The sequence below is a fragment of the Lampetra fluviatilis genome, chromosome 4 (genome assembly GCF_964198595.1).
Source record: "Lampetra fluviatilis chromosome 4, kcLamFluv1.1, whole genome shotgun sequence".
Taxonomy (NCBI): Eukaryota; Metazoa; Chordata; class Hyperoartia; order Petromyzontiformes; family Petromyzontidae; genus Lampetra; species Lampetra fluviatilis.
In genome coordinates, this window is record NC_136278.1 from 21,540,283 (window position 1) to 21,558,865 (window position 18,583).

At 46.4% G+C, this 18,583-nt stretch overlaps 1 protein-coding gene across 1 annotated transcript in view; it reads left to right on the forward strand.

Moving 5' to 3' along the window:
- The first annotated feature begins 3,545 nt into the window (after positions 1 to 3,545).
- The window catches only part of LOC144931677 (GRB2-associated and regulator of MAPK protein-like), a 92,175-nt gene continuing 77,137 nt past the window's right edge, over positions 3,546 to 18,583 (forward strand). The window contains 1 exon segment of the mRNA XM_078855806.1: positions 3,546 to 3,977. Coding sequence (XP_078711932.1) covers positions 3,878 to 3,977 — 100 coding nt within the window. The 5' untranslated portion in view covers positions 3,546 to 3,877.

Sequence of the window (18,583 nt, forward strand, 5' to 3'; positions counted from 1 at the left end):
TGCCGAGTGGACTTTATGAATGGTTATTGCGTGCGCACAGCTGCTGCCAATGTCTGGTAGGCGAAATTATATTCTACATTGATGCAAACCCCCCTATCCCCGCTATCCAGGCCTTCCGGACTAATGATAATCTCTAGATGTAGCATTTGTTAAGCATGGAAACGCTGGACCTGCTTTCGACCTCGTGAGTCTCATCGGCAGAGTCGGGCTTGTTAAATAATGGATAGAACGTGGTGGTTGTGGTGAAGTGGCATTTTCTGCTCGGAAGACACCGGGTCTATATTGTTTTACCTGTGGGCTCGGCAGGAGGCGCTCTCACCTTTGTGCCAGACTGCGAAAATAAACAAAGGGGGTAGGGGACTGCGTCGTACAAAGAGCCGTATCGCAGACACAAACGTGGCTTTTTTGTCTTGTGATTATATTGTAGCGTGGGCCACTTAAAGATGCACGTAACGATAATTCATTTTGTCCAATTGAAACCTCACCGAGTCTCGACTCTTGTTTTGCAGACTGGCCCTGTGATGGGATGTTTGGCCCATCCCTTGAATCGGTGTTATGTGTCACGTGGTAGGAAATCCACCACACACACACACCTGAGCTAACAAGACTCCATACAGAATGATTCAATAATCAATGCACTGCCATTATTGCCTTTCACTGATTAAGACCACGGGGTTCAATGCTGGTTACCGAATTTAAATAGTGTAAGTGTACAGCCGTTGTGTCAGTCCACTGCTGGAGGAGGGCCTCAACAAACCGAGCAGCTCGTGGAGATGATTTGACCATACTTCACCACGCTGGTCATTTCGAGTTGGAGAAGGTGGGGATCAATCGCGGGAGCATAGAATGACAGTACAACAGTGGATTGTGCTGGGTGGAACAGGGTTACAATGGACGGGACTCCCACTGGATATGGCAAGAAACGCACGGACATAAACTCAGTTATGAGGATGACACGGGGTATATTGGGGCTTTTTTGCACATACAAACATGTTGCTATGATACTCGCTCAACATATCATTGAGTAATTTTCCAGCTCCCCGTTAACACTTCCTCAATTCATCATCATCTGATTTACAAGCAAATATGACTAGTTTTTTTAGCTATCTTGTGATGAGTACCACATCTCCAACCGGAGGCTATATCGGCCAGAAGTAGCTGCAATCTGTTTTTCAATTATCAGAGTACTTAAGCCAGCACCGCTGAGAGCATGGGTTCGAATCTGGGTTGCAGCTACCCATGTTTAAAACTGCCCTTCAAGTTGCAGTGAGTTGAAGGCCTTGATAGTCACAAATTGCTCCGCGAAAAAACATTTTGTTGAATTACCCCCAACTCGATTAATTTCGAGTTCTGAGAGTGGCAAATGCATGTTGAACTTCTTCCGCACCGTACGTAGCCAACTGTTCTAATCGGAGGTGCGGTGGCTTTAAACGCAGCGAACGCACAGTCACAACGGAGATGCGCTGTTGAAAAGTAAATAACTCTATAAAAGGATCACGCATTCAAAGGAAAGTTGGGGGTCGTATAGCAAAGCACCTCCAAGCCACCGTGAACTAACAATTGTATCTTTACACGCGCCTATAATTGAGTGTTTTATATTTTCGCCCAACATCATAGCGTGCGATTGTGTTTCATTCATCCAATGTGTAGGGGGACTGAACTCGTACAGACGCGGACTGTTTCCGACATCCGTTTAACTCGCACCGTTTGTACTCCACACGTGCGATGATGGACCTGTTTTGTTAGACCGAGCGTTCCATTCGATGCAAGTACATCTGATGACATGTCAATAGCACAATTGGCATATGGGAAAAATATTCAGCCCATCTTTTTTGATCCACCGCCGCATGAAGGCTTCCCCACGCAGTGGATCACATGGGTTTAACCATACTTCACCACGTTGGGGAGGGTGGGTTGGTTTAACAAAAAGGAACCAGTTCAAATATCGCCACTCACGTTCGCCGTGGCTAGGTATCGAACTTAGGTAGCTATGTTCATAGGCAGTGTGCGAACCACATCACCCCACCCTGCTTAGCATGCGGTAAAGGTGCAGCCCTACAATTGCCCCCCCCCCCCTAAAATGGTATTTGGTTTACTCTTCCATGCTGGCCCGAATTAAATGATGACGTCACCCTGCTGCTCTGTTTGACCGGGAGCAAGTGCAGGAGGGCTTCACTATTCTGGCAAATTACCCGATGATGCTGGATGTAATTACCAGCGAAACGTCGTGCTAAAACATTGGAAATGTTGTGGATTCACTCTTCAACACGCCGGTGGGCTAAAGTAGTGAACTATTTGTCTTTTGTAAACGTGACACTTGTTTTACTGATTGGCCGTGTCGGGTGGTGGAGGATTACGACACATTTATAAATAACGTGATCTAACCCAAAAACTTTATTAGGAGTACCCACACTTTAACCACCATACCTGACCTGCCAATCGACTAAACTGGTGTTTAGATTCAGAGGTGGGGGTGTTGGGGCGGTTAGGGGATTTAAGAAACGTGCAACCTTCGCCCGCCGCACCGGGAGATCGATCCGGCGACCTCGTGATTACTTAGCCACTGGATGTATAACGTGGCCGAAGAGCAAACGAGAGAGTGTGTGCGAACGGCCAGGTTGCTGTATAACGCGCGTCAATGCGGAACGAGACGCAGCAAAAACAGTTTGAATTAAGTCTGGGATTGAAAAATCGCGTTCACGTGCGTGCGACATTCACAGAAAAAGTGGCCGTCAGTTTTGAGTTCAACGCGCGGCTGGTGCTGCTGATGGTGATGGCGATGGTGTGGGGTCAGCGATGTCAATGTGTGGGAGTTCTTAAAGTCATCATCACATTTTCTCGAGTGGGATTTTATGCATCGCGATCAGCGCCGCCAGACTGGCGAAAACGTGGCAGGACCCTCTTGAAAAGCGAGTCATGAGACTCGCCGAAGCTCTCCTGTATAAACAAACATCATCATGATCACAATAATAAAATAATGCAACACCATCATCGCGCAACGCACCAACAATTGATCATGCGGATTATGGTTGAGGATTAATCTCATGAAATGAAAACGTGCGTGGTCTAGTTGCGACATCTCGAAGGATCGATATCGACTGTGGCATAAAGAACCCGCAGTGCCGAGTACAAGGACTGTGCAGTAGTCCACACGGTGCGAGTCTAAGAGGATGTCGGTACAGTCGTCGTTCTGATTGGATGCGTCCACTGGGTCTGTGCACATTTGGGTGAATGAAACACAATCGTACGCCGTGTAGTAGTCAGGCGAAAATGTACAATTGATCATATAGGCGCGTGTGAATATACAAACATTTCGCGGGGGGGGGGTGTTTGGAGGTGCTTTGCTATACGACCCCCGACTTTGTTTTTAATTTTATGATCGTTTGTACAATTTTTTTTAAATATCGCATCTCCGTTGCGGCTTCGACTACGTGCGCTGCGGTTCGGGCCACTACGGTAGAGGGCAGAACACGCGTGGTGTGTGGGGGGTGGGGTGGAGTGGGTTGAGGGTGAGAGAGGGGGAGGGATAGAGGGAGACACAAACTCACACACACAGAGCACACAGCCTGCATGGCGAACAGCGATCCATTACCTCCTCCGCGCTGCTGAGCTGCGAGTGTGCAAACTCAACATCGACTTCGGTCAACAGCAGCTGCGTTGCTCATCACGGAGGATAATGACTTTGTAAAGAAGGTGTTGCTCCCGTGATGATGACGACGGCGGCGGCGAAGATGATTCTAACGATGACAACTATTACGAAGATGCCCGTCGTAGTGATTGTGAGCCTGCCACTTGCGGCGGCGATGCCGTTGCTGCTGCAGTGATGGTGGTGGTGATGACGATTGCGCTGCCGATGATGAGAAATGATTAATGAATTATGGAGCCGCCGGGTGGCATTCAATGGAGTCCACTGGCCCTGCCTCTGGACACAATCGTCAGCAGGTACAAGCTTCCCCTGCTGCTCCGAGTCGAACCTGGTGAGTTCCACACTCACTGCACGTGCGCGCCTCGCAGCCGCTACCATGCTCACCGCACACAGACCTGCTTGGGCTCGTTCATGCGCACGGGTTGTGTGTGAACACTCTCGTTAGGTGCATACTACACACACATCTGTGTATGAGCACGTGAACACTTAACTGTTGATAAACGCCACGTGAACACTTATCCCGTTGATACACACCTGTGTAAGAACACGTGCACACTAAACTGTTGATACACACCACGTGAACACTTAACTGTTGATACACACCTGTATATGAGCACGTGCACATACTTGTTACGTGCACACACTTGGTACCAACTGTTGATACCTGCATATGAACACATACACGAACTCGTTGCTCACCTGCATATGAACACACGCGCTCACTGACTTGTTCCACACACCCGTATATGAACAGAAACGCAAACTGGTGGTACACACACCTGTATGTGGACACGTGCACATGCTTAGCTCTTGTTCTTAGATACACAAAGCACACATGCCTGTATGTGAACACATGAACACACTAACTGATCGTGAGATACACAATGCACACAAACAAACATCTGTAGACGAACACGCACGCATACCTTTATATTAAGTTTTGAATCCACACGGAACTTTAGGTACGAAATCCATACACAAACATCTTTTACATTAATACACACCCAACTTGCATGTGAACACGTGTTCCTAGGATGAATACTGCTCACGCACACACTTGTACGTGAACACACCACCGATAGATACACCAGCGTTCTGAATATGCATAATGAACACAACACACACTACCTTGTTCTTTTATCGGCACAATACAGCACTGCACACACACTCACACCTGTATATGAACTCGCACTCCCGTACCCTTGCATTCTGAAGATGCACACACACGTTTGCTGTAACATTTCAGATGAGTGAGTGTGTGGGGGGCGGTGGTGTAGTGGTTAGCGTTGTGCTGCGATACGAACCCGGCGACCCGGGTTCGATTCCCGCTCACGGCCAACACCACAGTAACGAGCATCTGAACCGGTCCCGGGCCTCCCCAAGGTCGACCCAGCCTCAAATGAGTATCCGGTTCTGTGTGTAAACATCGCCACTGGGGAGACAAACGCGGCCGGGTGTGGTGCTGGCCACCCACCCCCTCGTGTGCCGTGCCGGCCTTTATAGGTGCTCGCTAACATCACTTGCCCCTGCAGTCTGTTAAGGCTACACGGGGGATCTTTGTCTTTGGTAGTGGCTTATATAAAAAGAGCAGCTCGCCTGTGTCGTGACCTCTGTGTATCGACAACAATCGATGGGCGGACTGGAACCCTTTTTTTGTTCCGTCCTTTTGCGCTGCGTTTGATGTAGTTTCGTTATTTTGACTTTGTTGTTGCTGTTGCTGCTGCTGTAAAGTTGTTCACTCCCACGCGCGCACCTGTCGTGACCGGAGGCGAGCAGCTCGAGTAAGAAGTGGTCGGTGACCCGTCTCCCCCCATCGCCGAACGCGGCTCACGGCATTTGCATAACGCAGCAGCAGCAGCAGAATTCACTCACTCACCTGTGTGTGTGCTCGCAGTGCCGCAAAATGCTCTTGCACGAGCATGAACTCGGATCGACTAAGGGCCGCATATGTACAGCTCACCGCCTAAATCTCTGCCGTTGTAACTACATGTACTCAGATTGTAAACGTTGTGGATTTGCTCTCCAACACACCGCTGCGATGAAGTAGAAACGAATTGGCCACGTTCTGTTTACGCGACAAACCTTACGAGTTGGCTGCGTCGGGTGGTGGCGGGTTTAACGACACATTTATATTTACGCGATCTTACCCCCCCCCCAAAAACCCCACCACCTATATTAGACATATTCTTAGGTTTTTTTCGGTAAAGTCACGTAGGTAAAAAATAAAAATTAATAAAAGTAAAATACAAATGAAATAAAAATCACGACGTTTCGGAGGCAACACAAGCTTCCGTCTTCAGATCACTTGATACAGCAATCGTGCTGTGACGGTTCCACCTGAAGACGGAAGCTTGTGTTGCCTCCGAAACGTCGTGATTTTTATTTTTATTTTACTTTTATTAATTTTTTACCTACGTGACTTTACCGAAAAAACCTAAGAATATGAATCCTTGCAGTCACGAAAGCTTCAAATCTAGAATATATTAGACATGTGCCTGCTGTGAATACTGCAGAGGCAACGTCATATAGGCTTCGTTATTCGTGCCGCTTGACACCTGTACGTAAGGTAAGGAGCGACGGTGCAATCGATAGCGCATTGCGCTACGGAATCCGCCTACCCGAGTTCGATTCCTGCTCGCGTCCAGCAACCCGCTGTGCCCCCCGCCCCCCCCGGCTCAGCCACGGTGTGTAAACACCGCCAGTGGGGAGACTAAGGCGGCCGGGCGTGCTGCTGGCAGACCCACAATATCGATAGGTGCCTCGCTAACAAAAATTGTCCCAACAGTTTTGATTTAAAGCTTTCGTGACTGCAGGGATTCATATTCTTGGTTCTTTCGGTAAAGTCACGTAGGAGGGAAATAATAAAATAATATAAATATAAAACAATAAAAATGATCACGTTGTTTCGACTGCAACACAAGCAATCGTCATCAAGTGTGAAATCCACAGCAAGAAAATTTGAAATCCACAGCAAGAAAATTAGAAAAATTAGAAAAATGTTCTTGCTGTGGATTTCACACCTGATGATGATTGCTTGTGTTGCAGTCGAAACGCTGTAATAATTTTTATTGTTTTATATTTTTATTATTGTATTATTTCCCTTCTACGTGACTTTATCGAAAGAACCAAGAATATAGTCTTGAGTCTGTTTAGGCGAGAGGGGCGGCTCTAGACTTATACAGTCTAATAATAATAGGCCATTTTACATGAATGTCAGCGCCTAATATGCTTTTTGGGAGACTGGTCTTTTTTCGGTACAGTACTAAGCCAGCAGTTAGAATTCTACATTAAAATGGCCTCGCAATGATCATTAGTCATGGTTATTCCATTGTTGATGAAGACACCCCCAATATGCAGAACAAATACACGGCAACCACTTCTAAGTGGTGCAGAGTACGGCTTGTTTGTAGGTGGTGGGATTAAATATCCCAAAAGGGGTTTGAAAGCTGACATTTTGCTAAGAATTATCAAGACCAATATACAAATAACATCTACATTTTCAATATTAGGCCGCCAAAAATCGATGGATGGCTGTGGAGTTCATTATAACTCGGGGAAGGATGTGACATAAACGCTCTAAATTTCCTGAAGTCTATTGATAAATGCTTCCAAATGTTCACCTCCAATTACCAATGAATCAACTACTGTGGCACTTTATCTCAGTAATTTATCTCCATTTAGTGTGACGTTAAACCAAACAAAAACACAAGTGAAATAAATGTCGTGGATTTACTCTCCAACACACCGGTGGGCTGAAGTAGTAACTAATTGGCGTTTCGTTTATATGACAAACCCCTTACTAATTGGCTGTGTTGGGTGATGGAGGGTTACGACACATTTTTACTTACGCGATCTAACCCAAAAACTTTTGGCATGAAAAAAATCTATGATCAGTCACTTATCCACTCGTACAGCATTTTTATAATTCTAGATTTGAAGCTTTCGTGACTGCAAGGATTCATACTCTTTGGGTTTTTTCGGTAAAGTCACGTAGGTAAAAAATAAAATAACTGAACAGTCTGCATCAGCAACAGACCATGCTTTCCCACCTGATGACGGATGCTTGTGTTGCGCCAAAAACGTCATGATTTAATTGAGTTGTTTTCATTTATTTTATTTTTTACCTACGTGACTTTACCGATAAAACCAAAGAGCAGCATTTTTATAGTTGATGTTTCATACCTGGGGTACACGGACTAATAACAATTTGCACCGCAGCATTTTAATACTGTAACGACAGTCGGGTACAACATCAAAGTGAGAATGAACGTGCAAGTACGTACTGTATATGCAGTGCGCATTTGGCAAACGCCCGAGGTTTGCAGTGGCTTCGAGCCAGTGGTTATTTTAGCTGTCCTGTTTGAGCTGTGGATTATCGGTGAAGAACAGAACGGGACTGGCATACTTTGACCGCAAGTCTCCGCAGCACGACTGGCCCAAAAGATTGGGCCAAATTCTTTTTAAAAAGAAAAAAAACCCCAACACTAAAATTGGAGGACTGTCACGAGGAGCGATTGTTCAGAGACGAACAATTATCACTTTTTCACGGGTGAATAACCGAGGGGGAAACCTGTTTTCCTGTATCTTCGTGCAATCCAATCGTTAAGTAACACACCACAATACATCGGTGGTTGTTGCTGTTGTCAACTCACGACATGTTTTTCTTTTTTCAAGGAAGTTTACCAGGAAGGAAAGAATGCCAATTGTGTAATATTACCGGAAATTCTTTCTTCAACGCTACACTTGGGGGACAGGGAACATTTCAGAGGAGTGATTCATACCGTGAGATATGCCCCCTTTGCGCAAGCCAAGCATATGGTTACACACGCACACACACGTGGCGAGGTCGCGCGCGTTGCTACACAGCACAACATCCTTCTAGGCGACAGCGCGCTGCTCGTATGGGGATCACGTGGAAGAGACGAGCAACACAATTTGAAATGTGCCGTGTCGGCTGTCCGTCAGCCCTCGTGGGTCGCCACTAATTGTGTACGCTGCCGATGTAGTATGCACGTCGCACAATAGACGCGGCACGTTTATAGCAGTGGAATTAAAGCGACGCGCTCGATTCTTGTTTTGTGGCGGCTTCCATCAATGAGTGTGTAAGAGTCCATTTGAGTGTAATCACATACCGTGATCAACACGTAGTCGTCGGCTGTCGCGACCAATATCATCCCATAATACAGTGTTTTTTTTGGGGTTATATCGCGTAAATATGAATGTGTCGTTCAACCCGCCACCACCCGACACAGCCAATTAGAAATGTTTGTCACGTAAACAAGAACGTGCCAATTCGTTACGATGTGTGCTGTACGAGGAGCGGATTGGAACGGATCTGTTTACGTGACGAAACCTTACTAATTGGCCGTGTCGGGTGGTGGTGGGTTTAACGACACATTTATATTTACGCGATATAAACACCCCCCCAAAACAAGTCGGTTATATGGACACGCCGTGTCTTCGGTGCTTGGCCTCACTGGTGGAGCGGTTGTGCGTGCTGGTGGAGAACGCACTGCTCGGAGTGAGCCCAGTAACACCTGAGTTTGATTCCCGTCCACCGTAAGGTCGGTGGCGAGTGATATCCGAAACCGGCCCTGTGGGGGGGGTGGGGGGTGGGGAGGGCCCACCTTCAACTTGACCACACAAGTGCGGTGAAGTGACGGCTCGTCACGGCTAGCGTGGAAATTCCACATTGCCATGGTGGGGGCCAATCTCCCCATGAGACGTCTATTGGTGACGCCTCGCACACACACACGCACACATGTATGAGCGTCTCTGTGGGGACAATTAGAAGAACAATGGAGGATGTTAGACTTGGCAATGGGCAATGAAACGGGCTCTTCTCTATCACACGACTGGACGTCTCAGAACGATGCTTTTACGCTAAAACCTTGTGGTGATTATGTTAAAGTGGAATTGGCTACGCGAGCTGCAGTAGCGGTAATCAATGACGTTATGTAACTGTGGTGGCCACATTGGCGACAGGACATCAATGGGGGGGAACTCACTCGGCTTATTAAAGAAAAACGATTTTCTTTTTTTTACTTTGCACATACGCACAGCTGCTAGATTCGCCACACTCTGGACCACAAACCCTGAGGCGTAAACCCTTGATAATGTTTTTTTTTTTAGGGGAGAGATATACAAAGCAAACTTGTACAAGGGTGACACAGCGCAGTCAGTATATCAAACAAACATACACGCACATTTGTGGGACGGAAAGGCAGTTTAACCCAAAACAGAACGAAACGCGACACAATCTGATCTTGTTTGTCACGCTTTCTGCTCGGGCTCCCATCCCCTGTGTCACTGCAGGAAGGCTGCTGTAATGTCAATTAGCGAGATGTCAACTCTCTCGCCTGATATACAGGAGGTCGTGGGTTCGATCCCGACCTTGACGCCTGCTGCTGTATATTTGGAGCTTGTGTGTCTCTCTCTCTCTCTCCCTGTGGTCGCGTGGATTTTTCTCCGGGTCCTCCGGGTTTTTTTCCCCCTCTACATTTCGAATCAACATCGCCACGCGTTCAGATCAGTGGTCGTTAACCTGGGGTGCACGCGAGATGCCCTTTCCGCTGGGGGGGGTGAGGCATGGCCAGTTTTATTTCGAATGTAAATAATCGAAAGACACATTAAGCACGGGCACATACGTACAACTACTTTGCTTCATCAAACCTAGGTATTGTCATTTTTTTAAATTACAATTGAAAGGGGCGGAAAGGCTGCAGTAAAGATTAAGGCACCCACTGGTTTCGAGTCTTAACCATAAGGCTGCTTGCCCACCTTCCCTAATGCTGAGCAACACCCTATTGATGATGGGGGGAGGGGGGGGCACAGAGTTACACACTTTAGATTTGAAGCTTTCGTGACTGCAAGTATTCATATTCTTAGTTATTTCTGTGGAGTCACGTAGAAGGGAAATAATAAAATAATAAAAATTCTCACGACGTTTCGACTGCAACACAAGCAATCATCATCAGGTGTGAAATCCACAGCAAGAAAATGTGTGGATTTCACACCTGATGACGATTGCTTGTGTTGCAGTCGAAACGTCGTGAGAATTTTTATTGTTTATTATTTTTATTATTTTATTATTTCCCTTCTACGTGACTTTAACGATAGAACCAATATCTTAAGACCTGTTTTATTGCCAGAAATGGTAAAACCTATTAATATTGTATTTTTCCCTCAATACTCTCTGCCTGAGTCTAGCAAGAATTCTGCTATTGCTCTCTTCCCCTGTCACGTAGGCAAAAAAATCAAATGTATTTAACTTTTATTAATTTAATTATTTTACCTACGTGACTTTACCGAAAAAACCTAAGAATATAGTTACACACTTGCCTGTCGACAGAGGCGGAGCAGGGTGAGCGTGGCAAGAGCGTTGCATGGGAGGGAGATGGGGATGGGCCCAACTCGTATCGCTTACGGAAGTTGTTGGCGCTCCATAGATAAACACTCGCGCGCACAAAGACAAAGACTCCCCCGGGTAGCCTCGGCAGACTGTTGGGGGCAAGTGCTGCTAGGGAGTAGCGACCTTTGAAGGCCGGCAACGGCACGCGAAGAGGGTGGGTGGCCAGCACCACGCCCGGCCGCCTTTGTCTTTCCTAGTGGGGATGTTTGCACACCGCACCAGGTACTCATTTGAGGCTGAGTCGACCTAGGGGAGGCCCACTACTGGTTCAGACAATCGCTGTCATTTGGTGTTGGCCGTGAGCTGGAATCGAACTCGGATTGTCGGGTTCATAGCGCAACGCGCTAACCGCTACACCACCGCTCCCCACCACACACAAAGACAAAGTTCCCCCCTATAGCCTAACAGAATGTTGGGGCAAGTGCTCTTAAGGAGTAGCGACCTTTGAAGGCCGGCAACGGCACGCAAAGGTGATCGGTGGTCAGCACCACGCCCGGCCGCCTTTGTCTCTCCAAGTGGTGATGTTTGCACACCGCACCAGGTACTCATTTGAGGCCGAGTCGACCTAGGGGAGGCCCACGACCGGTTCAGACAATCGCTCACTTGGTGTTGGCCGTGAGCGCAAGGCGCTAATCGCTACAACGCCACTCCCTACCACACAGGTACACACACACAGGCACACGCTGCTGACAAGAAGCCCACACTGTATGCAGGCAGCGTTGCTCCAGCAGACACTGCAGCAATGCGTGTGTGTGTGCCCTTCGTGCGTGCAATGATGAGGCTCCCCAGTTGATAGGAAGCACATTTGCGAGGGGGTTATTGCATTTTGCGGGGAAAAAAGGGTGCAAGTTTTTCCCCTTCAAAGTTGCATTATAGAAACATGAACAGTATTAGAGTGTTGCCATAGTTGCTGTGTATTTATGCCCTCTTTCGGGCGTTGTGATGCCAGAGTTACTCAGGCTGTTGTTTTTTGTCATATGTACATCAAAATACATAAGCGTACATTGTCTCATTCTTCATAAACAAAATGCACGTGTTTTATACAACTCCATCATCCCCCCGCCTAGACCTTAGGGGGGCGGGGGTGGTGGTGCAAATTTTCAGCAGCAATTGATCCGGTTCAAGAAACTCTTGGGATAGGTTTCGACAGACAGTAATATCATCGTGACATTGTGACGTTATTTTATGGCCATTCAAGGCAATCTGTAAAATTGAATGTGTGAACCTGGTCTGGTCTTCCCTGCGGTCAACTCGGCCGCAAGCAATTGCACAGCCCTGGCGCGTTGTAGCACGAGCGTAAAGTTCGGGTCACGAAACGCATCAGAAAAGTGGGCCCTCAATAGATCGACTGGGCGTGCGCGTGTTTTTTTTCCGAGGGTGCCTGGGTTGTGTTGGGTCACACGGCCGACCCCGATGTGTGTAGACGCTCCGCCAAAACGGTGTCATCGTCGGCCACGATCGATCCCTACTGCCTGCGTCGTGAGGCGCACGCATTTTTTAATCCTTTATATTAAGTTCACTTGCTTGCTTGCTTACGACCGTGCAAATCTTTCGGTCGTTTTTTAACCCACTTCCCGTGATCCAATCGAGCTGACATTTTGCACACAGACTCGTTGTGCGTGACAATGTATTTTCGTGAAAAAATTTTTCCAAAATTTTACACTTTTTAGGAATTTTTTTTTTATATTTAATTACCAATTGCTTAATGGTGGCAGGCAATCATCTGACCCATAGGCGGGAGCCATCTCAAGCCAGAGGACGAGATTTATAGTGAAAAACTTTGTTTTTACGGGTTAATTTTTTATGTTCGGGGTGCCCAGTGCAGTGATGGTTGGAAGCCCTTACGGCAGCAGAGAGAGAGAGAGGGGGGCCCACCGGCTCTTATCGTCAGCTCCTACATTCCACGGCTCGTCTCCGCCCCAGCCCACATGTGGTCCCGTGTTGATTTATCGGAACCAAATGTTGTGATACACGTTTCTCCCTACAAGGATGGCGAAAGTGCGCTTCTCAAACGTTATAGCGGCATCTGGGAAAAGTGTACAGTGCCTGGAGGGGATTTTTTTTTCTCTCTCTCCCTCTCTCTTGATATGGGGCGCTGTTTGGTAGTGCCGTGGCAAACAGCTTGAGTAAAGAGACTGAGAGGCTCACTGCTGGCTGTGTTCAAGGGGGCCCATTCAGAAGTAGAAACTATACGGGCACGGCTTTGAGAAAGATGCACAGAGATTATTCCCATTGTTTTGCCGCTCGAAATGTCCTCGTGATAAGCCACTTTTGTTGAGCTATCACTTGCGGGCCTGGTCGCTTCTGAAACATCGGTTCATAACCTCGGTGTGCTTTGCCCGGTAGGATGGGGATGGTTTCGTTTCATGCGTGTGTTTTTGGGTGGTTTGATTGCCTTTCCTGTACTTTGCACTGCTGCTATCGTGTTTATGCGCTGTTGTTGTAACGATCTTACTCGCCTCGACTGGACGTGTGTGAAAAAGAGCTTTATAGCTTATCGGATTCCTTCAGTGCAAATACATTTTCTGATATATATATAAATAACCATTTCAGAGCGTGTGTTGTGTTGATTATAATGTTATGGCTTTGCTGAAATTAGGCAATTTCTGTGAACAATTATGTTCTTTTGAAGTTGTTTTGTTTCACAACGTGTTGCTATATCTCTTTGTGAGAGAATGGAACGCGTCTGATGTCCACTGGGGAGCTGGATTGTGGCCATCACCTTGTGTGCAGGTGCTAGGCGGATTGTTTACATAACCCCACAACCGTGAAGGGATGCTGATGACTTGGAGAAGTCTCCATCCCAGCAGTGAATGCATCATTATTGATGATGGAGATTCATACTTAGTACTGTATCCTGCTTTAAGTACAGTACTGCATGTGCAGTCAGACCTTCATTTCATCTTGATCTCTCCGGGTCAGCGACACAGAAAATATTTCTGGACTCGGAACACCACATCCACAATATCCAGTAGCCACGTGCTTAATACAGTCTACTCGTGACCCAGAATACATGAAATTAGAAATCAAGCCACATGTGTAGTGCAAGTTCATCCGGAACACTATTGTGTGCAATTCACACCTATTATTTGAGTCAAACCATTGCACCTCGGCAGTTTGCAAATTGTCACCGTCCCCGTTGTAGTATCATATTTGACATTGTACTGTACACACGTGAAGCCATGTAGTGATGTACGCATCGTCATGCCAGAGTAGTGTGCATTGACAAATTAATGTTAACAACTTGGGAGAGATTGCATACGTACAGTACTGTGTATATCATTAATATGAGATGGATTATCCTCCTGGAATCTGGTTACTGTTGGGGTCTTTACACAGCATACTGATACACCAGTCTCTGACAATAGACCAGTCTCTGATGGGGTCTCAAGACAATAGACTGTCAGACCGGTCTCTGATGGGGTCTCTAGACAATAGACTGACAGACCAGTCTCTGATGGGGTTTAAAGACGATTATCTGAACCGGTCCTGGGCCTCCCCTAGGTCGGCTCAGCCTCACTTGAATAACTGGTGCGATGTGCAAAAAAACATTGCCACTGAGGGAGACAAAGGCGGCCGGGCGTGGTGCTGGCCACCCACCTTCTCGTGTGCCGTGCCGGCCTTCATAGGCGCTCGCTAACAGCACTCGCTGCTCGAGTCTGTTAGGGCTATACTGGGGGATCTGTATATAATATCGTAGTCGACCTGGAATGAGAACCCATTAAGACACTGTGAATGAATTGATGTCGACAGAATGAAATGCGTAGTCTCAAGTGATTGCTGAATAATTACAAAAAATACCATTGCGGCCAGTACTGTGCTGTATTTAAAAAAAAAAATCTCAACAACACGCACTTAATAAAAAAAGAGTTTGTTGGAGAGAGTCGTAAAAAGGTGAGTATACCATGATGTAATTCACAAAAATATCCGCCAGTGAAACAACTGCTCTGAATGGTTGGACTTCACACTGCTGCTGGGGCTCGTGGTCATCAGGGTTCGTCGATGTTTGTCACTGCGAGCGCGGAGCGCCAACGCGAGTGGGTTGTGCAGTCAAGGTGCGGGCAAATCAAAGCCCCTCTCACACAGTACTGTATGTTAAGTGATGTTTAATATCAACAGAATACAAAGTGCACTACAGTACTGGATTATGCGCTTTTCATTTTATGTTCGGCCAAGGTGCACTTCAGTCTGTGTGTGTGTGAGAGAGAGAGAGAGAAAGTGCTGGTACGCTGATTCACTGGTTATCACACTGCTGTGAGCCCAGCCACTTGAATGTGATTTTGGGTCATGGCTAAGATCTCTGACATCAGCAGCAGAAAGCACCTGGTGGAGTGAGTAAACATCAGGACTGGGGAGACAAAGGTTGCCAGATGTGGCGTTGGCCATGCCACCTCCCTTGCGTTGCAGCGCCTGCCTTGTAATAGGTGGCCACAGAAGTTCTATGCAGGGGAACATTTTTGTGTTTGCGAAAGAGATTTATCCAATTCCACCATTGCTAACAATCAGAAAATCGTATCTATGGGACCTTTTTGCCAGAATCTAAAATGATGAACAAAAATAATAATAGGTTTTACTCTTTCTGGAAATAAAATAGGTGTTAAGATGTTCAACAAATAGAAACCGTTTGTAAGTCATCAAGTCTGCATTAACCACACATGTGGCAAAATATGCAAAAAACATGCTCTGCTAATATATGCACTGTCTTTGAAACTGATTGGCCTACACCAGAGACGGCCTTCTTCATGACCTTCTGTCACCAGTGTCAGACCAGAAATTGTTGAGTTCATGTATAGACGGTGAATTGGATATGTTATAGAAATGCGTGGTAAAAAAATAAAAGGCTCATTATTGAATTCTAGAAAGAAAAAAAAACATCCTCCTTTCCTAATCTGCTTACGTTGGCAAGTATTTATTGAGGGACATTAATCTGCTCGTTGATAGTATTGAAGTGGAAGCAATTGTTGATTGGTAAAACATTTGTGATGCTTGAGGTGGCTCAGAGGTCAGAGGTCATACCACTGAGCTGGCAACACAGATCCTGGGTTCCAATATGGACAGTCACCTTGTGTGATTATCCAGGTTTCCCAGTGCAGCGGGCAGCACGGTGACGAGATGTTAACTACCTCGCCTGGTATACAGGCAGTTGTGGGTTTGATCGCGACCCTGACGCCTGCATATTTGGAGTTTGCGTGTCTCTCTCCCCGTGGTCGCGTGGATGTTTCTCCGGGTCCTGCGGTTTTCCCTCCACATTTAGAGTCAGCATCGCGTGTTTAGAGTATTTGGCTGCTGTACATTTCCACTTGATAAGCCACTTGGTTGAGCCATCAGCTGTGTGCAGGTCGCTTCTGAACAAGAGCTCTGTAGCTCAAGCGAGCTTTAGCTGGTAAAATAAAATTAATTTAATAATAATAGTTTTTTTACCCTTTTATCTAGCAACAAAACTGACACCTTTCTTTACAAGGAGTCATGTTTGCATTGACCACAATACCTGCGGTCGGAATGCACACAAAAAACACAACTCTGATAATATATCCACTGTCCTTGAAATTGATTGGTCCACACCCGAGACAGCTTTCCTTAGAGCCTAGTCTCACGTGGTGTTGGACCAAAAGGCGTCATCTGGCGTCATCTGGTCCAACACGATGTGAGACTAGGCTCTAAGGAAAGCTGTCTCGGGTGTGGACCAATCAATTTAAGGACAGTGCATACATTATCAGAGTTGTATTTTTTGTTTGCATTCCGACTGCAGGTATTGTGGTCAATGCAAACATGACTCCTTGTAAAAAAAAGGTGTCAGTTTTGTTACCAGATAAAAGGGTAAAAAACCAATTATCATATTTTGCTACTGGCAAAGGAGGTCCAAGGGGATAAATTAATTTATTTTTATTTTTATTTTTCCATTCGCTATTCTCCGCAACAAAAAATATCCATCGCATTATTTTTGCATTTATTTCAGGACATATTTCCCCCCCCCCCCCCATACTTGAGAAATAACAGCGCGAGAGAAAAGTGTGACCCTTGACTGTGTCAAAGGATAAAAGGCAGTTGAATGGTTTTCTTGAGAGAAATTCCCGTGAAATAATTTATTCTGCTGCCATTATGATGGACGGGGAGCACTGCTGCTGTATGAGATTGCCAAATGGATTAGTCTGATTATGACACGATGCTGAGTGTACAATTGGGGCACAATTGGGGAGAAACAGATCGAAATGGATGGTTGTCGACAGAGAAGGTTTCGTTGTTATCTTTTGCCGTTGCTTTACTCTATGCGTTCTTATGAACACACTTATTCCTCGAAGGCCTGTGGTTGACCGCCCAGTGTTAATGCCCTATAACATTTCGGCAGTCACTTGGGTTCAATCGAAACCACATTTGTCAATATTCGCTCTTTTCTGTAGGGCCCAGAAGCGGTCACGTAGACACACACCACACGTGTGCACTCACATCGAGTGAACTTTTTCAGTGGCCTAAAGGTCAGGAACACATAGGGTTATGATATTTATTTTAACACGTCGCGTAAGGTTTTTAAAATTTATTTTTAAACAAATGGTCGATCTGACTTCCAGCAACAAGAATGCATCACGCATGCATTGTGTTTTGAAGTGAATTTAGGATTTTGTTTAATGATTACAGCTGCCTGTTTTAGCTCACTGTACATAAAAAACTGATAGAACTCGTTCATACTTCGTAAAATGTATCTTTTTTAAACGTCACCTGAAAAGGAGGACGCAAAATAGATATTAATAATGATCATAGACAACACTTCAACTTAAAGTTTAAGCAATGCAAACGTTTTAATGCTCGTGTCAAAATCGGTGAAATATCCACATGTGGATCCCGACTTTTGGACCACCCTGTATCCTCTAGAGCAGGGGTCCTCAAACTACGGCCCGCGGGCCACATGCGGCCCGCCGAGGACATTTATCCGGCCCATGGTCACTAATTGGGCTGCGCTTGTGAGCACTAATTGGGCTGCGCTGGTGAGCACTCATTGGGCTGCGGTGGCGAGCACTCATTGGGCTGCGGTGGTGGGCACTGATTTGGCTGCGCTGGTGAGCACTGATTGAGCTGCGGTGGTGGGCACTCATTGGGCTGCGCTGGTGAATGGTTCAATGGGCCAATTGACTGGACTTGCCCCCCAGGCCTAAGGCTGCCAGCCCTCCTCTGGCTGCGCTTGACTGGCTTCTCCCTCCCTCAGCTCCCTCACTTGCCCCTCGGCTCCACTCCCAGTGATATTCCTGTGTGCTGGGGATGTACTGCGATCTGTGAACAAAACTGCAGGTGTAATTAACTTTTTAATGGCACCCGCACCAGTGTTAGCCTGGGGTAAAAGCGGAGTTCCCCCAATCAGACTGCATTGATGGGCAGTGCAGTCTGTATGTCTCTGTGTGGGCAAAGTTATTGCTGGTATATTGTTTTTGTAGCGCTGTATATATTGGTATTTTACTAATAGCAATTTTGACTCCCTATGAAACAATGATGTCAAGAAAGAGAAACATTGACTCGGAGTTTAGGATATTCAAAGA